Source organism: Rhinatrema bivittatum, chromosome 5 (assembly GCF_901001135.1).
Source record: "Rhinatrema bivittatum chromosome 5, aRhiBiv1.1, whole genome shotgun sequence".
NCBI classification, from domain to species: domain Eukaryota; kingdom Metazoa; phylum Chordata; class Amphibia; order Gymnophiona; family Rhinatrematidae; genus Rhinatrema; species Rhinatrema bivittatum.
Window position 1 is genome coordinate 234,944,653 of NC_042619.1, and position 21,509 is coordinate 234,966,161.

The window sequence follows — 21,509 nt, forward strand, 5'->3', positions numbered from 1 at the left end:
GCCTTCGTATAAAAAAAAAAAAAAAAAAAAAAAGCAGCTGTATGGTTTGTACTGCTCAGTGTTTTAAAAGCACACTGGATATGTAATCATTTTTTATTTGAACTACAGCGTTTCCAAGTCATCTCTTGACATTCTTTCAGCTGTGCATATCAAAAACCACTCTGCATACACTGGATCTAGTTGGTCCATATTGCCATCACATACATCACACAAAGAACCAATCAGGTATCAGCATATTTCAGACACTTTTTTTTCCCACTGAGCCATATTTTCAGTATGTTAAAATATAAGTATGCATAAAGTTATGTATTCTTGAATACAATATGCATATCATGATCACACTGCACCTATCATGTTCTCATCACAATATAAAACAGAGAAGAACAAACCAAGCATGGTAATGTACTACCCACAGACATTGCTGCCCTGTACTAGAACACCTTTGCACAAACGAAGAAAATACATGATATGCTTTCTAAACATTAGGAGACTTAAGATTTCTCTTGAGCTATAACAGCATCTAAAATAATTAATCAGTTCAACTTTTTCTTTTAGCTACATCATGTACACTAGACTATGTTCAGGCATACCTTTCATCCTGTGATGTACTCACAACATTTTCAACTGTGCTGGTTGTAGCATCTTCTCTCTTTGTCATTCCTTGAATCATAAACTTTAATTGTGCAACTTCTGTCTTAAACTCAACACATTGATGATTTAGCTGACTTTTTTCCATTTCCAATAGTTCTATCTAGAAAAAGAAAAAAAATATGAATAAGTGAAATTGTTATAAGCATTAATTGGGGGGGCATAAGGGAGACTTGCACAAGATGAGTAATTATAAGAACATAAGAAATGCCATGCCAGGTCAGACCAAGGTCCATCGAGCCCAGCATCCTGTCTCCAACAATGCCCAGTCCGTTTGCAAGTACCCGGCAGATCTATTTCCTGTTACTCATTCCCAGGGACAGCAATACCTTTCTATAAATCTACCTGGCTAATGTTTTATGGACCTTTCCTCCAGAAAAGGTCGTGACTGACCCATCCTCTGACTGGGAGGGGCCGGGCTTGGAAAAGTTCTGGGAGTCCAGCCCTCCCTGGGCCTCCTCACAGTGCTGACACAGTAAGGATTCCAGGTCAGACTGTGCAGCACAAAGGGAGTGTCGCTTGAGCTTCTTAGCTTGTGCATTCAGCCGGCTAGTGCCTCTCAAGCGTGCACAGACCCGCCTCAACACACGTAAATCTAAGTGGTCCTGAGTCCATCTGGCTACACGCTAGGAAAACCTCTTTTAAACCTCACCATGCCAACTTGCTTTGACCATATCATCCAGCAACAGAATCCATAGCTTGATTGTGCAGAGTGAAAAAGTACTCTGTATGATTTGTTTTAAGTGTTTTGTGGAATGTCCCCTCATTTTAGAATTATTTGAAAGGGTAAATATGAGAACAGAACACTGTAAAATTCCATGCAGCTGTGAAATGAATGGCTCAGGAATACAGGGCATTAAGTCTTCAAGTTACCATTTTAAATTTGGCTTATCAGTAGTCGCCAACATCTTAAAGCTATAGGTGGTCCATTTGAAAAGGATTGGTGGTCTCAACCCAGTTCAGTGTACAGGTAGTTTTTTTTAAAGCTATTTTTCGTTTTTACGCCATAATCTACAGTGACAACACAACTCCAATAATACAATGCTTCTCAGTATTCGTACAAATGTCAAGCAACCTATTTATATATTTCCATTGTAACCAAATCCCCTCCCCCCCAAAAGACAAAAAACCCCCAATCCTACTAGCCTCCATCTTACTCTTCCAGCTCCTTCTTCCGCCATTCCCAATACAGATCCCATATGCTTTCATATCTGTCTGGTCCCTTAACATTAAGGTTAGTCTCGTCATCACTGCAATCTCAGCCACCTTGATCTTCCATTTTCACAAATCAGGCATAAATTTTCATCTGTGTGCAATTGTCAAAAGCGCTGCATGAAGATGGCGGCCCACCAGTCTCCAGTGCAATGTCCAACATAAGGCCCTGCGGGCCAGAATGTGGCCCACCAAGCCTATCCGGCCTGCGGATCGGGTGCAAGGGAGAGATGCGGGGACTTTCGGGGAGAGGATCGGTGCGAGGTAAAATTCCCTTCCATATTTAGCAGCCATTAAAGCAGCGGTTCCCAAATGGGGTCACAGAATTCTCATTTGGGGTCACGGCTGCCTTCTGATGGGGAAAAAACCCCCTCCGATTTGGGGGAAAAAAACCCCCTCACTTCCGGGAAAACAAGCCCGCATGTTCTGAGCCATGTGCTGCAACAGGGACGGACGGACCACTCTGGCAACATCTCGTCCTCCCATCTCCCACACTATCCTCTCACCTCCCATCTGCCGGGTCCTGGGTCGACTGGTGACAAAGGCAATTAAAGGTTTCCTTCGCCTTCCTCTGCTGGCGTCAGAGCCTTTCTGTTATACTGCCCCCCCCCCCCCCCAATGCAACTTTCTGTTGTCAAACGGGCAGGACGCTATGTAGGAGAAAAGGCCCCAATGCCGGCAGAGGAAGGCAAAATAAACCTTTAATTGCCTTTGCCGCCGATCGACCTGGGACCCAGCAGGTGGGAGGTGAGGAGGTAGAATCAGGGATCTGAGAGTGGGGAGTGGACAGTGTGTGAGCGAGCTGTATATGTGCTGGACCGGGGGGGGGGAAGATGCATGGGAGAGCAGTAGATGTGCTGACCTGAAAGGGGGGTCTGTGTGTGGGAGAACTGCATAAGGAGGGGACACAAAAGTTGCCTGAAAAGGAGGGGCAGAGCAGAGTTAAAGTCTGTTTCAGTCCAGCCCAGCTTTTACAGACACCCATTGTAAATACTTACAGCAAAAAATGGCTGCATCTGCAAATGGAAGTAGGATGAGTAAAAAAAAAACGTAAAGTTGATGTTGAAAACCGTGTATTCAAAAGCTCATGGACGGATGACTTTTTTGTGGTGGAATATGTAGGTAAAGTTTTGTGCTTGATTTGTCAAAATTGCTGTTCAAATGGAGTACAACATAAAGCAAAATTACACTACAAAGCATGCAAGTTAATTCGATAGCCTCATTGGTCAACCACAAACTGATCACATCAACTTGTTGAAACAAAGCATAGTCTGCCAAAAGTCTTTGTTTAAAGTAGCCAATCAGAGTTCCGAAGCAGCAACAAAGGTCAGCTTTTTAATAGCAGAAACCATAGCCAAGAAAGGAAAACAGTTTGCAGACAGGAATTTGGTTAAGAAACGCTTGGAACTGTTTACGGATGTGGTTTGCCCAGATAAGAAGTCTGTGGTGCAGAATGTCAGCCTCAGACTATTTCTGGAAGAGTTGATGACCTGGCAACAAACATTCAAGAGCTCTGATCAAGAGACTTGATACTTGCAAGTTTTACAGCTTAGCAGCTGATGAGAGCACAAACATAAGTGACAGCTCAACTGGCAATATTTGTAGAAGGATTTACAGAAACGTTTTCCATCATTGAGGAACTGCTTGATATCTGTCCTATGAAGGGCACGACAACAGGAAAGGAGATCTTTGATAAAGTCAAGCAGGCAATGGAGAAGTTCAATCTGTGAGAACAGGATGACTGGCATAACAATAGATGGAGCGCCAGCCATGGCAGGGAAGCGGAACGGATTTGTGACCTTACATAAGAAATTGCCATATTGGGTCAGACCAAGGGTCCATCAAACCCAGCATCCTGTTTTCAACAGAGGCCAGTCCAGGCCACAAGAACCTGGCAAGTACCCAAACATTAAGAAGATGCCATGCTACTAATGCCAGTAATAGCAGAGGCCATTCCCTAAGTCAACTTGATTAATAGCAATTAATGGACTTCTCCTCCAAGAACTTATCCAAACCTTTTTTAAACCCAGCTACACTAATTGCATTAACCACATCCTCTGGCAACAAATTCCAGAGCTTACTTGTGCGCCAAGTGAAAAAGAATTTTCTCCAATTAGCCTTAAATGTGCTACTTGCTAGGGGAGCCAAGATGGCCGACGCATAGGACATGCAGGAGGAGCTCTCTCAGCGTTCCTTTGTAATTTCCTTTTGAATATTGCCTTAAACTATTTGCTTTGCAGGATGCCGCATACAAAGCGCAAAGCTAAATTGAAGAACATTTTACCTTTGAAACTTGAGGACACCCAGCAAAGCAGAATCGAGAGCTTTTTCGATTCCAACATGAAGACGCCGGAAACGAGGGCCGCGATGAGTGAGGGCCAGGAGCTCAGCTCTCCCTCAATGGCCGAAATGATTTCGTTGAGCCCGGGGGCTCCGGACACTCCCTCCCCGCCGCAGATTCAGACGGAGGTTGGAACTGAAGATCTACCGCAGCCCCCGAGTGTGGGTGAGAGGGAGTTGGCACCTTCTGGTCTGGATGAGGCGAGCGAGGAAGGAGTAGACGAGGGGGATGTGAATGTCCTGGTGAGAGGAATCACATCAACAACTAGAAGCCCAATGGCTCCACCGGCAATAAACATCGAAGGACCCGATTTGCCCCAATTGTTGGAAGGATTAATTTCAGGTAAAACTTTCTCATTGAATAAACCCTCGATTGTGACACTAGACACTGTTTGGTCAGCTTCAGTGTCTATTGAAACTGCGATAACAACATTGACTTACGCTCTGTGTGGAAACAAATAAAAGAGGGTTAAAAATGGAAAAAACTGTGATACAACAAGAAAATCTAGAGAAAGTACAAAAGAAGATAGTATCGATGGATCAGATACAGACAAATTTGATTAAATCAAATACTGTGACTGAGAAAAAATTTGAGAATATTGAAAACTCTTTACGTATGTTTAATTTACGGGTGGTGAATTTTCCTGAGTTAAAAAAAGTATCACCGATAGATATGTTTAAGAATTATATGAAGGAGTGTCTTAAAATGCCACAAGAGATTTTTCCTGTAATAACAAAAGCCTTTTTTACATCAAGAAAAACTGGACTACAAAAGAGCCCAGGAGTTCAGGAACAATCTACAATGAATATAACTGAGTTACTGGAGTTATCAGTTCAAGATCAGATTACCACAAGAGGAACGTTGTTAATATCATTTGCACTGGAATATAATAGAAACTTAGTATTAAGACATTTTTTCAGAAATAGATTGGCTTGTTTCCATGGCCAACAGGTCTGGATTTATCCAGACATTGTACGTACTACACAAGAACGTAGGAAAACATTTATTCTGATGAGAACAGAAGTTATGGAAAGAGGGGCTAGTATGATACTCAGATATCCTTGCAGATGTTTGATAAAATATAATAATGAAAAATATGTTTTTCTTGAACCAGAACAATTAAGGGGATTTCTGGATGGGAAGCCAAGCAGGGTTTAACGGGTGGGAATAATGTTGGTACTGTCTTATGTGTGGCAATACTTGTAATTGTATTGTAAATGAGCTCCTATTTTCCTGTAATAGTTCTTGGCTCCCAATTTTCCTTTAATTAGAGAACTTGACTTGTGAATATAGCAGTAATTGTTTCCTGTGAAGTTCTGAAAATAGAAATGTATGATCTCTTATTTTCCTTTATTGTGATATATCTGAAAATGCAAAATTAAAAATTAAAAAAAAAGTGCTACTTGCTAACTTCATGAATTGCCCCCAGTCCTCCTATTTGAAAGTGTAAATAACCGATTCACATCTACTCGTTCGAGACCTCAATCATATCCCCCCCACCTCAGCCGTCTTCTCCAAACTGAACAACCCTAACCTAACCTCTTCAGCTTTTCCTCATAGGGGAGCTGTTCCATCCCCTTTATCATTTTGGTCGCCCTTCTCTGTACCTTTTGGAGAAATCAGTGCCACAGGAAGTAGTCAAACACCACTGCATAATTAATCAGGAAAGCTTGTGTGCCAACAAACTGGAAACGAAGAATGTAATGTTGTATCAAGTGTCAACTTCATACAATCCAGAGGTCTGAATCACAGGGAGTTTAAATCATTTTTGGAGGAAGTGGGCTCTAATCATGATGATGTGATTTACTTCAGCCAAGTTAGACGGCTCAGTTTGTCAGGCATGCTATCCAGATTCTGGAGTTTACGTGATGAAATAAAAGACATTCATGGCCAAAGGAAAGGATATAAGTTTCTTAGATGATAATTCGTGGGTGAGTGACTTAGCGTTTCTGGTCGTTATGACCAAATACATGGCAGACTTGAACTTCAAGGAAAGAATCAGCTGGCGCACAAATTGTATGAACATGTCTATATTCGTTGAGAAACTGGAGCTTATTCATTCACAGTTGATTCTGAAGAAAGTTGTACACTTGACAGTCCTTTCTACGAGACCTACTGACATAGTGCAACATGAGTACTCAGAATTAGTTGTCATACTGATTGATGACTTCAAACAAAGGTTTGAGGATTTCAGAAAACATACTGACATCATAAGCTACTGAGTAATCAGTTTCAAACTGATCCGAAAGAGTGTGCTGATAAATACCAGATGGAATTCATTGACATTAAGAATGACAATAACTTGAAGAGAGGTTTTACTGAACATGATCTTCTGAGATTCCACAGTTCTTATGTTTCACCGCACAGGTTCACCGATCTGTTACAAGATGCCAATAAGTTCATTGCTTTGTTTGGTAGCACCTACTGCTGCGAACAGTTTGTTTTCAAGAATGAAAAACGCAAAAACAAAGTCACGGTCTCTGCTTACAGATGAACATTTAACAGCATCACTGCACATTGCAAGCTCTACAATTGGAGCTCACATAGACTACTTGTGTAAACAAAAGCAGTGTCAGATTTCCCACTGAACATGATTAGCTTATGACATTGCATCCTTATGACATGAGAGACTTTGGTTACATTTTTAGAATCTAAATTTTAGAGTACAGTCAACTGTTGGACTACACTGGTCTAAAAACTCTCTCAAGTTGTAATTTGGTGTTTTCAATAGCGATATTGTTAATCTGGCCCACGAGCTGTTCAATCATTCATGTGGCAACCCCCCAAACCAAAAGGTTGGACAACACTGCTCCAGTGGCTCCTCATCAGTCCTCTGTAAAGCCAGAGACCCAGCAAATATAACTGGACTTTCCTCCATGTGCATCTGGGGATGGGTGCCTGGGCATGAGAGCGAGAGCTTGTGTGGGTAAGGGAGTCAGAGAAAGCATGAGCCTTTGTGTTCGGTAAGAGAGAGGAAGGGAAGAAGATAGGAGAGAGAAGAAGCAGAAAGAGAAGAGTGACCCTGGAGAAAGAATTAGGAAAAGACTGACAAGGGGAAAGTGAAGAGAGATCTGGACCAACTGATTAGAAAAATAAAAAGGACAACAAAGGTAAAAAAAATAAATTTGAGATTTTAGCAATTGGAATATGCCATCTTTGGGTATGTGCGTTTCTTTTAATTTTGTATTTTGCTCTTTAACCTTTCACTGTTCAGAGTCTGGTTTCTCAGGCTATTTCGATTTTTGTTTGCATGTTTCTATTTCTAAACTATTTCTAATCTTATTTCTGTATTAGGTAAGGGTCAGTCTGTGTTCTGCCTGTGTGTGACTGAGGTGCAGTACTGCTGCTAGGGTATAGTTTTTATAGATTTGTAGCAGTCTGGCAAAGCGTAGGAAGCGCTGGTGTCCTTGACGGATTGGAATATGAAGGTAGGCCCATAGGTCCAAGGAAGTTAGGAACTCTCCTGGTTGTATGGCCATTATCACTGAGCGTAAGGTTTCCATATGGAAATGACTCACTTGTAGATGATTGTTGACACTCGAGGTCCAGGATAGGACAAAAGGAAACTTCCTTGTGTACGATGAAACAGATGGAACAACACCCCGTATTTTCCTGGTGTGTAGGTACTGGGATTACCGCCCTCATCCTGAGGAGCCTTAAAAGAGTAATCTCCACTGCCTGCTTTCTGTGCTAGGGGTGGCAAGGAGACATCATGAATATGTCCCGAGGAGTGCTGCGAAATTCCAGCGCATATCCTTCTTGTATGACTTTCAGTACCCATTTGTCTGAAGTGATCTCGACCCATCATTGGTAAGAGACAGTTGACACCCTATCTCCTTGTTCCGAAGGTTAGTTTTTAAAATTTCATTGGGAAGTTCGGGACGAGCCTGATCCAGAGCCTGCCCCTCTCTTGGGCCATCAACTATGAAAGGACAGTGTTCTCCCAAAGGGCCAAGACCTCTGAAATGTCAAGTTTCTGTAGGGGTGAAAACGTTAGGGGCCTTTGGACTGGTCCCTCATAGGCGAGGGGCACGGCAACTGCTTCCTCCTATCTTCCAGTAGCCAGGGAACTGGAGATTCGCCCCATTTACTGGCCAGTTTTTCCAATTTGTTTTCGAATAGGAGTGATCCTTTAAAGGGCATCTTTGTAAGGTTGGCCTTGGAGGTTGCATCGGCTGACCAATTCCACAGCCATAGCTGTCTTCTGATCGCTACCAGTGAAGCCGCCACTCTGGCTGAAGTATGGACTAAATCAGAGCCTGTATCTGCTAAAAAGGCGGCGGGTTCCATAGCCGCTCTGGGATTCACCCAAAGTCATCCACCTCCTGAGAGAGAAGTAGGCACGAACGAGCTACCAGGGCACAACAAGAAGCAACCTGTAAGGTCATTGCTACTGCGTCAAGGACTTGCTTAAGGATGGACTCCATCTTTTTATCATGTGTATCCTTTAAGGCCGCTCCTCCTTCCACTGGGATAGTTCGCTTACAGATGGCGCAGACCAGTGCATCCACTTTAGGGAAACGCAAACACACTCACTGTTGGGTCTAGCGGGTAAAGAGCTTCTAACGCTCGACCCCATTTAAAACTTTCTTCTGGGGCATCCCATTCCAGGTCAGTCAACTCCTGGATGGCTTCCAGTACTGGAAAGTAGCAAGAGGCTTTCCGCAGAAAAATCAGAATGGATTCTTCTTTGGTTCCGGCAGAGTCCAGCCCAGGAACTCCCAGCTTCTTCAGGGTCTGGGAAACCAGGGCCGGCAATTCGTATCTATGAAAGAACTGTAACATGATTTGATACGGTTCCAACCCAGGGGGAATTTCCCCTTCTTCTAAGGGATCTGGCTCCTCCTCAGTCTGTACCATCATGGTCCCTACCATGGATACTCTTGGTCAGGCAAGGCATGCCTCGAGGTCTGCCGATAGGACTGGGAGAGGCTGCCAGCTGAGGCCCTGTCCGGACAGGGGCAAATGAGGTACTAGACTGCACCTGCACAAAGGCTTGCAAGCCCCTGGAAAAATCCCACCCAAGAAAAGGCCACCAGGTCTATGCTTAGCCCAGAGGTAACTGGGGTGGGTCCAGGTGAGTTTCCCTCTCCTACGGATGACCGAGTCAAGGGGGAACTCAGATCCAGAGTACTTCCCGGTAAGGCTGTGACCAACCCATCATCTGAATGGGAGGATCTGGGCTTAGCAAAGTCTGGGGCGGCCAACCTCCCTTGGGCTTCCTCACAGTGCTGACAAGTTGGAATTCAGGTGAGGCCGTGAAGCCCTAATATGACAAGAAGCGCAGAAAGTAAGGCGCTTAGGTTTCTTGGTTGCCGGCACCATTGGCGGTGGTAACTGTGTTCGTTCAGCTTGCGCCTAAAAAATATATGCACCCAAAATTTGAGCACCTAAACAGCGTACGGTGAGGCGCATGCTCAACCCATGTGCACAGCTCTTCCTGTATTGCACGCTTTCAGAATTGTGTATGTATGTGCAGAGCCAATACTGCGCGTACTGATGTCCTATGGAGGGCAGTACTGCATGCACAGAAATGCGTGCAAGATGGCGCCGACATGGCCTACCATGCAGTGTGCCGACCAAGCCTAAAGCGGGGCCTAGCCCATTGGGGCTGTTCAACCCGCTTGGAATCCCAATTCCCCTTAACCCCATGGGAGCGGGAATGAAGTCTGTATGGCGCTCTGAGCACGGAGACTGGAAGAAAACCTACCAAAAATCCCTCCAATCGTCTCTGAATCAGTAAACCTTCTGCGGGGGAAGAGGGCTTTGTCCGTCGTTGCCACGCTCAGCTTCTTGCACCCGCTGCCTTTCAGTTTCACAAGCAGCATAGGCCACATCGGGAACAGACTACTGGACCAAGGCATGACTGAGGGATCTCTGAAATCGCCTCAGGAATTCTCAACTGGGGGAGGGACCTTTAGGTATCACCACAGGAGAGTGGGGCTAGATTATTTTCTCCAATTTAAATGTAGAATTTCTCCTTCCAAAAATACAACAATCCCCATAGGGAGAGGTTGTCCAAATATGTGCTGGAGACAGAGAATATTGGAGGGCTGAGATCACTGCAGGGGTATATCTAAGGTGACATTAGTGTTGAAATCCAATTCCATCTCCATTTGCTGGCAAGGAGCATAACCCATTGGTCCTGAGTCCATCTGGCTACATGCTAGGAAGAGAGAAAAATAACCCTTGCTGTAGTTACACAATGGAGTTATCACCAGGAAAGAGATCTAGGCATTATAGTGGATAACAAGGGAATGGCAAATAAAACCATCCCATGAGACAGGGCCCACGACCAGATCTGGACCATTTCCTGACACAGGAGGTATGATCCTGTGTTTCCCTGCTTGCTGACATACCACATGGCTACTTGGATGTCGGTCTGAATAAGGACAACTTTGTTGGAAGCAGATCTCTGAAAGCCCATAGTGTGTACCTGATCGCCCGGCTCTCCAGGAAGTTGATTTGACAAGAACGTTCCTGAGCAGACCACAGGCCCTGGATGCCAACCGTATCCACATGAGTTCTCCACCCCAGGGTAGATGCATCCGTGATTAACACAATTTGAATAGGGAGACTCTGAAAGGAAATCCACTGCTCCAGACTGGGAAGTACCCACCAGCAGGACAAGGGAATCCCTGAGACACGGGATGACTCTGATGCAATCCTGGAGACTCGAGTGGCTTGACGACATCGGGGTCCATTGGGCTCTGCGCATGTGCAAATGTCTCAAGAAGTGACATGGACGGTTGAGGCCATATGGCCCAACAGCCTCAACATGTGCCAGACTGATACCTGCTGGTTCTGTTGAACTTCTACCGCATTAGTCGCCAAGGCGATGGTCCTCTGGCTGAGCCGTGTCTAGCAGGACTCCAATTAAATCCATTTGAGGCGACAGACTAAGATGGGACTTTGGATAGTTGAGAACGACCCCAATTGCTTCAACACCCGAATGGTCAAGTGCATGGACCTGAGAAGTGCTCCTGACCAGCCAATTGCCCAGATATGGGAAAAACATGCATTCCCAGTCTGCAGAGGTGCGCTGCCACCATGGCCAGACATTTCGAGAAGACGTGTGGAGCGGACGTGAGCCCGAACGGAACACCCAGTACTGGAAGTGCTGTTTTCCTACTACAAATCTGAGATACTTCTTGTGACCTGGGAAGATCTCGATATAGGTGTATGCATCCTTTAGGTCGAGGGAGCTTAGTCAGTCCCCTTTTTGCAAGAGGGGGATCAAGGTGCCCCAGGAAACCATCTTGAACTTTTCTTTCTTTCTTTTTTTTTTTTTTTTTTTTTTTTAGAAACTTGTTCAAGGCCCTCAGATCTAGGATGGGATGAAGTCGTCCTGTTTACTTCGGAATCAGAAGTACCTGAGTAGAATCCCTGCCCTCTTTGCCTTGGTGGTACGGGTTCAACCTCTCTGGCCATTAAGAGGGAGAAGAGCTCCGTTGTTAGTACCTCCTACTACCAGCCCCCAATATGGTCATGGAGGACAATCTGACGTGACACCCAACAGATTCAATTGGTACCCCTGATGGACAGAACCCACTGATCCGAGGTTACACTGGGTTACTGTGGTTCACAAAGAACTGCAGTCTGCCCCCAACCAGAGGGTCCATCACCCCGGGTACAGGTGACTGGCTTACGCTCCCTGCGACCCAGTCAAAACCCTGTCCCCCGGGTTTGACTTAGGAGCCGGCTGGGGCTTGGGAGCTCTCTGCTGCCCGTGACAGCAGTGGGAACTTAGATGGTGTTGATGGGATCGAGGAGGCAGAGGATAGTACTTCCTTTGGCGAAAAAGATTTTCTTTGGCCCCGGCCTCCTGAATGAGGAAGATGGCTCTGGAATACTGGCAGAGAGTTGTTGGAGGGTTTAATGATGGTCCCCGAGTTGAGCCACAGCGTAATTCTATGTTACGAGACTGAAGAGGGACCCCAAGTGGATACGTGGTATAGGGCATGCTGGGCATGCTCAGCGTGCCTAGTCAAAGTTCTAGAAACTTTGAAAGAAGTTTTCCGCATTGGGCTCCATCTAATGTCATTATTCATGTGTAAGGACTATCATCCTGCTTGTCCTCTGAGAACTGCTTTTTATACAGGATACAGTCATGTACATAATGACTGAAGGTATATTCTGGGCAATAATTTTTACCATTTTCAGAAGTATTAGGAGTTTATGTACCTGACTAAAAATTTGTCATAAATAAGATTGGAGAGTGAATTTTTCAGTGTAGTACACAAGCAGTCCATTCCCTCAAAAAAGATTGGGAAGGTTCAATCCATAGAATAGTTTCCTAAAAAGTGTTGCATGTGTCTGCTCAATTCCTAATCCAATCTCTCACCTCTCCCCATAATTTCAATCCTCTCTCCCCTCCCTTGCTTGATACACTTCCCTTCGGTGCTTCCTCATCAGTTATCCTCTTCTGATTTTAATCATCCCACTCTCACCCTTCTGATTTTAATCATCCCACTCTCACCCTCAGTTTTGCCCCCTTCCCAAAAACAGCTTATTCCCTCGTATCAGACAGGCCAATGCAATAAGACGCATGCTCAAAATAGACACTTGTATTTAGAGCCTGTTGTCTTAATGGGCGTGCAGCCACATCCCCTGGGCACCCGATGCAGTTTTTAATTGATGGAAGTCGGGGCAGCGTAAAAAAGGGTTCGCTAAAAGAGAACTGCACATCTGTAGTGCTCAAAAGTCGTTTATTGCAACGGGAGCTCAATACAGCATCTGTTTTGATCTGGCTTTTTTTTTTTTTGCTGAGGTTGCTGGTGTATTATATTAGGCACCCATTGCTACAGGCGTCTATATTGTGTGGCTGTAAGGCAACTGAATCAAGTCAAGATCATTTTTTCTCCACCGCAAGCAGTAAATTCAAGAGCCACAACAATACTAAGGAGGAGGACACACTTAACACAAAGAGGACCATATATTTTTTTAATGTTTCTCATGAGCCCTTAACTGCAAGTTAACTTTACTCCATCTCCAGGGTTGAAGTTAAATTCCCAGCATAAAAAAATGTGCATTGGGCACCCAGCCTTTGAGCACTCTCTCCTGCAGATGGTAATAGCTAACAGCCTCATCTACATGAAATTTAAATGTGGTCGGTGTCAGTTGGGACTCGTTAGCATGCGCCAGTCTCCTTACTGCATTGGACACTGGTCTAGCACCTCCAACTGTGAGTAAACCTTCGCGCTGGGCTGGGAACACTATTGTATTGGCCTAAGAATGGGTAGACAGGCTCTTCCCTGTCCCCCAACCCAGTCAATTCCTGTGCGTGGAAAACATATTTCAGCAATTCAAAAAGAATAAAAAAAAAAAAGTGGGGCTGGCATTGTAGTTGCCTGGTTGCTTGGAACTGGTTCAAAAGATGACTGGCTGGCAAAAGACTTTGTAATGTCAGACTCCATTTATGAGAGCATGACAGACACATTGGCTTTTATTATTATAGGATTCAAAGGAGGGCATGTTGCTTAATAGTAACATTATTAGATATGTTAATGTCTCAATGAGGCAAAAAATGCTCTGAAACAGCAGAATTTTACTTTCCATTATTGCTCATTCTTCTTTCTTGGAGTCTGCAAGTATGCAGCAGCCATGTACTCTAGTACAAAAGATAAGAAAGCTGTTATTTCAGAGTACTTCCAATGGAGTGTAACTAAATGGTTCTCTCCTTATGCCACCTGACTGCAAAAAGGTTATCTTTCCCAACACACATGGTTACAGGATGAATAGATTTGTGTTCTGTGCAGAAGGGATTTATTGCTTTTCCAGGGGAAAATTGTACAGGGTTTACTTATACTTTGGAGGCTGGGGTTGTGAATGGAGCAGTAAAAGGCTTTATGGAAAGGACAGCCTACATTTGTCTGTAGCAGGAAGGAAGATGCTAAGTGAGAAATTCAGATCATATATTATCAGGCATTTAAACTAAAGAATGGGGGTGGCAGATAATGGCCAATGAAACTGACATGTCACCCCTAAGCAGCAATACAGGAAGTGGGTGGAGAAAATAACAAAATCAATCATCTGAACAAACCAGAAAAGGTGACTGAGAAGTGCAATAAAACGAGAGAAATATTGGAAAGCGATGACTGCAAATGCTCGCAGTTTGGGCAATAAAATCCCAGACCTGCAGGTCCTAAAGGTGGAGGCAGACATGGACACTGTTGCAGTCCCAGATTCACATGATTGGGATATGGCCATACCAGGCTATAACTTGTTAAGGAAGGACAGGGAGGACAGAGAAGGGGCAGTAGCAGCTCTTTATGTCAAAAACAATATACAAGCAACTGAACTGCAGGGAATGAGGGGCAGAGAAGAAGTATTATGGGCCGTCAAAAAAAAAAAAAAAAAAAAAGAGGATGGTGCATCCATTTATACTGGAGTGATTTATAGATCTCAGACTCAATTGGATTAACTGGACAGAGAGCTGGTCAATGACATCCAGAAGGTGGGAAAGAAGGGAGAAGTGGTGATTGTTGGAGATTTTAATCTCCGGATGTAGACTGGAGAATCCCTTCTACGCAATCTACCAGAAGTAGAAAGATTGTGGATGCCCTGCAAGGGTCTCTGTTCAAACAGATGGTAATGAAACCCATGAGGGAAAATGTGACACTCAACTTGGTGCTCACTAATAGGAATGTCACTAATGTCTGGGTGGGAGCCCACTTTAGCACTAGTGATCAAACTGTACAGTGTGATATCACAAATAGGATACAAAGTCGTCACACAAAGACCCGGAATTTGAATTTAAAAAATATGTACTTTGTCAAAATGGGGAAGTACCTGGAGGTAGAACTAGAAGACTGGGAGAAAAAGGGAGAGGTGGAACATCAGTGGACCAAACTAAAAGCAACAAATGTGTTAGAAGAGTAAACAGAGGAGAAATAAGAAACCAATCTGGTTCTCAAAGGAAGTGGCTGATAAAATAAAAGCAAAAAGAACAGCTTTCAAGAAATATAAAGGATCCCAAAAGGAAGAACACAGGGAAGAATATCTGATGAAACTGAGGGAGATAAAGAGGGAAATCAAGAAAGCTAAAAGTCAGGCGGAAGAAAGGATTGCCAAAGAGGTAAAGAGGTGACAAAACATTTTTCAGATATATAAGAGAAAGGTCCAAAGTGGTATAGTGAAACTAAAAGGTGACAATGAGAGATGAAGAAAAGGCAGAAATATTAAATACTTCAGTTCGGTGTTCACTAAAGAAGACCCTGGAGAAGGACATTTGCTGGTTGACAAAACCATTGGTGGAAATGGGGTAGATGAAACTCCATTTACAGAAGAGAAATTATGGGAAGAGCTAGGAAAACAAGGCAATGGAGCCAGACGAGGTTCATCCCAGGATACTGAGGGAGCATAAAGATGTTCTGGCGGATCTGCTGCATGACCTGTTCAATAGATCCCTGGAAATGGAAGTGGTGCCGAGTGACTGGAGAACAGCGGTAGTGGTCCCGCTCCACAAGAGTGGTAGCAGAGAGGAGGCTGGAAACTACAGGCCGGATAGCCTCACCTCAGTGGTGAATAAATTAATAGAGACTCTGGTGAAGAAAAGGATAGTGAACTATCTACAGTCAGAGAGACTGCTGGACCCGAGACAACATGGATTCATTAGGAGAAAATCTTGTAAGACAAATTGATTGTTTTGATTGGGTAACTAAAGAATTGGATGGAGGAAGAGCACTAGATGTGATCTACTTGGATTTCAGCAAAGCTTTTGATTTGTTCTGCATAGGAGGCTTGTGAATAAAACAAGAAGCTTGGGAGTGAGCGCCAAGGTGGTGGCCTGGATTACAAACTGTTTGACGGACAGAAGACAGTATGTGATGGTAAATGGAACCTACTCTGATGAGAGAACGATGTTAAGCGGAGTGCCACACAGATCGGTGTTGGGATCCATTCTGTTCAATATGTTTGTGAGCGGCATTGTGGAAGGGACAGAAGGTAAAGTTTGTCTGTTTGCGGATGACACCAAGATCTGCAACAGAGTGGATACGGAGGGAGTAGAGAGAATGAGACATGATTTGAGGTAGCTTGGTTGAAATATGGCAGCTGGGACTCAATGCCAAGAAGTGTAGAGTCATGCATCTGGGGTGTGGTAATCCAAAAGAACTATATGTGCTGGGGGGGTGAAGGGTTGTTGTGCACGGAGCAAGAGAGGAACCTTGGGGTGATAGTGTCTAGCGATCTAAAGACGGTGAAGCAATGTTACAAGGCATCAGCTAAAGCCAGAAGAATGCTGGGCTGTATAGAGTGAGGAATAACTAGTAAAAAAAAAAAAAAAAAAGAAAGAAAGGGTGGTGATAATCCCCTTATACAGGTCTTTGGTGAGGACTCACTTGGAGTACTGTGTTCAGTTCTGGAGCCCTTATCTCAAAAGGGACAGAAAAGGGATGGAGGCGGTCCAGAGAAGGGCAACCAAAATGGTGGGTGCTCTCCATCAAATGACTTATGAGGAGAGGTTGAAGGACCTAAATATGTATACCCTGGAGAGGATGTGGTGGTAATCCAAAAGAACTATATGTGCTGGGGGGGTGAAGGGTTGTTGTGCACGGAGCAAGAGAGGAACCTTGGGGTGATAGTGTCTAGCGATCTAAAGACGGTGAAGCAATGTTACAAGGCATCAGCTAAAGCCAGAAGAATGCTGGGCTGTATAGAGTGAGGAATAACTAGTAAAAAAAAAAAAAGAAAGAAAGGGTGGTGATAATCCCCTTATACAGGTCTTTGGTGAGGACTCACTTGGAGTACTGTGTTCAGTTCTGGAGCCCTTATCTCAAAAGGGACAGAAAAGGGATGGAGGCGGTCCAGAGAAGGGCAACCAAAATGGTGGGTGCTCTCCATCAAATGACTTATGAGGAGAGGTTGAAGGACCTAAATATGTATACCCTGGAGAGGATGTGGTGCAGGGGAGATATGATACAGACCTTCAGATACCTGAGAGGTTTTAATGATGCACAATCAACAACAAACCTTTTCCATGGGAAAGAAATCAGCAGAACTAGGGGGGTCACGAAATAAAACTCCAGGGAGGAAGACTCAGAACCAATGTCAGGAAATATTTCTTCGTGGGAGGGTGGTGGATGCCTGGAATGCCCTTCTGGAGGAGGAGGTGAAGACAAAAACTGTGAAAGATTTCAAAGGGGCATGGGATAAACAGTGTGGATCCCTAAAGGATAGAAATAAAGAAATGAGTGCATGGGGGTAACATGCTAGTGTGGCAGTTACTACCCTTAATCAATAAGCCTTCATACTGTTGCTGCAATGCCAGCATTGCTCTCTGCTTCAACAGTAGGGGAAAATGGAGAAATTACTTACCTGATAATTTCGTTTTCCTTAGTGTAGACAGATGGACTCAGGACCAGTGGGTTATGTGTTCCTCTGCTAGCAGATGGAGTCGGGTTTCAAAGCTGATGTCACCCTAGATATACCCCTGCAGTGACCTCAGCTCCAGTACTCTCTTCGAAAAGCCATTGTGGACATATATATCGAAGAACTTGATTAGAATTTGGATACAACTTGATTAAAAACTGAAGACCACCAGTGCACTCAAGCAATGTAAGCGTCAAACCAGCCATACTATGGATACCCTGCACTATGGGTAGGGCAACTGCATACCTGTATTCATATGGAATCTAGGTTCGCCTCATGGGCAATTCCTTGATGCCTCTCCTGGGCATCCGTGGGCGGGATGCTGAGTCCATCTGTCTACACTAATGAAAACAAAATCATCAGGTAAGTAATTTCTCCATTTCCTAGCAAGTAGCCAGATGGACTCAGGACCAGTGGTATGTACAAAAGCTACTCCCAAATGGGGTGGGAGGCTGCCCGTAGTCCAGTTAGCATCGCCCTTGCAAAGGCCGCATCCTCTCGAGCCTGGACATCCAGGTGGTAGAACCTGGATAAGGTGAATGGGGAAGACCACGTCGCTGCTCGACAGATGACGGCTGGCAACAGTAACTTAGCTTCTGCCCAGGATACTGCCTGGGCCCTAACAGAATGAGCTTTGACCAGAAGGGGGGCCAATCCAGGGCCACTAGGAGAATTAAACCTCTGTGGTGTTCTATCTTGTGGATGATCTTGCCCAGTCGAGGCCATGGGGGGGGGGGGGAAGGCGTACAGCAAGTCCTCTTCTGGCCAGGTCTGGATGTGGGAGTGCTTATCTCGTCTGCGACTGAAGAATCAGGGGACTTTCGCATTGTGAGATGTAGCCAGTAAGTCCATGGCCGGGAGGCCCCCAGCAATTTACTAGGAGCTGGAAAGCCTTTGGTCGACAGCATCCATTCTCCCCGTGTCTAGGCTTTCCCTAAGAAAGTCCGCTGTGACGTTGTCTTTTCCCACAATGTGGAGGCCAAAATCCCTTGTAGGTTTAACTCCGCCCATTCCATAAGGGGGTCTATTTCCAGAGACACCTGATCCTCTTGGTTCCTCCCTGGAGGTTGATGTAGGCAACAGTTGTTGCATTGTCAGACATCACCTGGATTGCTTGCCCCTGGAGCCTGTGGCTGAACTGCAGGCATGCTAGTCTGACTGCTCGAGCTTCCAGGAGGTTTATATGTTCCAGTTCGCCTCTTCCTTGGTCCACTGTCCCATGGCTGGCAGCTTCTGACAGTGAGCTCTTCACCCTCGGAGGCTCACGTCTGAGGTGAGGACGGTCCAGCTCGGTGAGGATAGGCTTACGCCCTTTCTTAGGTGGATTTCCTGTAGCCACCACTAGAGTCGAGAGCATAACTATGATGGTAAGTGGAGGCGAATCGAGTAGTATTGGGACAGTGGGTTCCAGCATGACAGTAAGGAGCGTTGGAGAGGAGACATGTGAGCCCTCACCCACAGTACTACTTCCAGTGTTGATGCCATGAGGCAGAGGACCTGCAGATAATACCACACCTTGGGACGCATTGTGGTCATCAACCGGCATACTTGGTCCATCAGTTTCCTCCTCCTTGGGGGAGGGAGGAAGACCTTGTTCTGCTTAGTGTTGAATTGGGCCCCCAAGTACTCTAAGGACTGGGAGGGGCTTGAGGCTGCTCTTGTCCATGTTCACGACCTGAGTTTCTGTAGGAGGGTCCTGACCCTGCCGGTCACTGGAGACTCTCTTCCAATGATTTCGCCCGGATCAGCCAGTCTAAGGAGTGCACCAGGATCCCTTCTTTCCTCAGTGTTGCCGCTACGACCACCATAATTTTGGAGAATGTTCTGGGGGCGGTTGCCAGACCGAAGGGTAATAACCCGGAACTGGTAATGGCAGCCCAGTACCGCAGAGTGTAGAAAATGCTGGTGGTCATGATGGACTGGAATATGAAGGTAGGCTTCGGAGGGGTCCAGGGAGGTTAATAACTCTCCCAGTTGCACTGCCATTATGACGGAGCAGAGAGTTTCCATGCGGAAGTGCAATATCAGCAGATGACTGTTGACGCTTTTGAGATCCAGGATGGGCAGGAAAGAGCCCTCTTTCTTGGGCACAATAAAATAGATGGATTAACGCCCCGTATTTACTTGGGGTGTAGGTACCGGAGTTGTAGTCCTCAGACTGAGGAGCCTTATCAGTGTGGATTCCACTGCCAGTTTCTTGAGCTGGGAGTGGCATGGTGATATCATGAACTTATCCCGAGGGATTCTGAGAAATTCCAGAGCGTAGCCTTCTTGTAAGATGTCCAGTACCCATTTATCCAATGTGATCTTGACCCACCACTGGTAGAAGAGGGAACGTCAACCGCCTATCTCCTCTTCCTGTGGGTGGGTCAGCCCAACTTCATTGGGAAGCTCGGGTCGAGCCTGAGCCCGAAATCCTCTTTTGGGTTGCGGGGTTCCGAAAAGACTGAGACCTCCCTGAGGGTTGAGGTGACAGGAACGATGGGTTTCTGCAGGGCTGGAAGCGCTGGGAGCCCCTGGCCCGACCCCTCATGGGAGAGAGACGTTGAGACCTCTTTTTCCTGTCTTCTGGTAGTCGAGGCACTGGAGATTCGCCCCACTTACTGGCTAGCTTGTCCAACTTGCTTCCAAAATAGGAGGGATCCCTTAAAGGGCATCTTTGTGAGGTTTGCCTTAGAGGTTGCGTCCACTGACCAGTTCCGCAACCATAGCTATCTTCTGGCTGCTACCACTGAGGCTACTCCTCTGGCTGAGGTATGCACTAGGTCCAAGCTTGCGTCAGGAAGGCTGCAGCGGGTTCAATCACCTCTCTGGCGTGCGCCCCAGAGCTAGCAGAAGCAATCTGCAGCATCATTGCTGTCACGTCGAAGGATTGCTTAAGGATGGATTCTAACCGCCTATTGTGAGCATCCTTCAGAACCGCCCCTCCCCTCAACAGGGATGGTTGTTCGCTTCCGAGACGGCACAGAGCACGGCGTCCACTTTTGGGAAACAAAGGCATTCCTTGACTGTTGGGTCCAGAGGATACAAGGCCTCCAAGGCCAGACTTCCTTTAAAGCTTGCCTCCGGGGCATCCCATTCCAGGTCAATCAACTCCTGGATGGCTTTCAGCATTGGGAAATAGCGAGAAGCTTTATGAAGAGACACCAGGATGGGGTTCTTCTTTGGCTCCGCCATAGGGTCCATGTCTCGAACTCCCAGAATATTCAGGGTCTGGGAAACTAGTGCCGGTAATTCATCTCTGTGGAAGAAATGAAGCATTGTCCGGTATGGTTCCAGGCCTGGAGGGATTTCCCCGTCCTCCAGTGAATCCTCATCATCTTCGGTGTCTGGGTCACTATCTAGGATACTCTTGGTGAGGAGTGGCATGTCTCAAGGCCTACAGGTAGGGCCGGGAGAGCGAGTCCCCCCCAGTTGGTGTTCAACCCGGGCAGGGACAGGGGTTGACTGCGCCTGAACAAAGGCTTGGAGGCCCTGAAAAAATTCCAACCAAGAGAAGGCTGCCGGGTCCATATTTGTCCCAGGGGGACCAGAGTAGGGGCCACTGAACTGCCCTCTCCCGGGGAGGACGCCATCCCGGAATTACTCAGGTCTGGGGAGCTGCTTAAGGTCGTGACTGACCCGTCCTCTGACTGGGATGGGCCGAGCTTGGAAAATGTTTGAGAATCCAGACCTCCCTGGGCCTCCTCACAGTGCTAACACAGGCAGGATTCCAGGTCAGACGTGCGGCTCTAATATGGCAGGCTGCGCAGAGGAAGTGTCGCCCGAGTTTCTTTGCTGTCAAGTCCATAGCCTGTGTGTTTTCTGCGTTTAGCCGGTTATTGACTGTTGCACACCGACTCGCCTTGTGAAGTTATGCACGCAGCTATGCGATTATTTACGCGCACGTTAGGCACACAGAAGGCCGGCTCGCATCACTCATACAGATAGCCGAAAG

The 21,509-nt window shown here is 45.9% G+C and overlaps 1 protein-coding gene across 2 annotated transcripts in view; it reads right to left on the reverse strand.

Annotated features, from left to right (window-relative positions):
* MORC3 (MORC family CW-type zinc finger 3) overlaps positions 1-21,509 on the reverse strand; it is a 246,006-nt gene that overhangs the window by 3,126 nt on the left and 221,371 nt on the right. For both annotated transcript variants that reach the window (XM_029603483.1, XM_029603485.1), the window contains one exon: positions 591-751. In XM_029603483.1, coding sequence (XP_029459343.1) covers positions 591-751 — 161 coding nt within the window. The remainder of the gene's footprint in view (positions 1-590; positions 752-21,509) is intronic.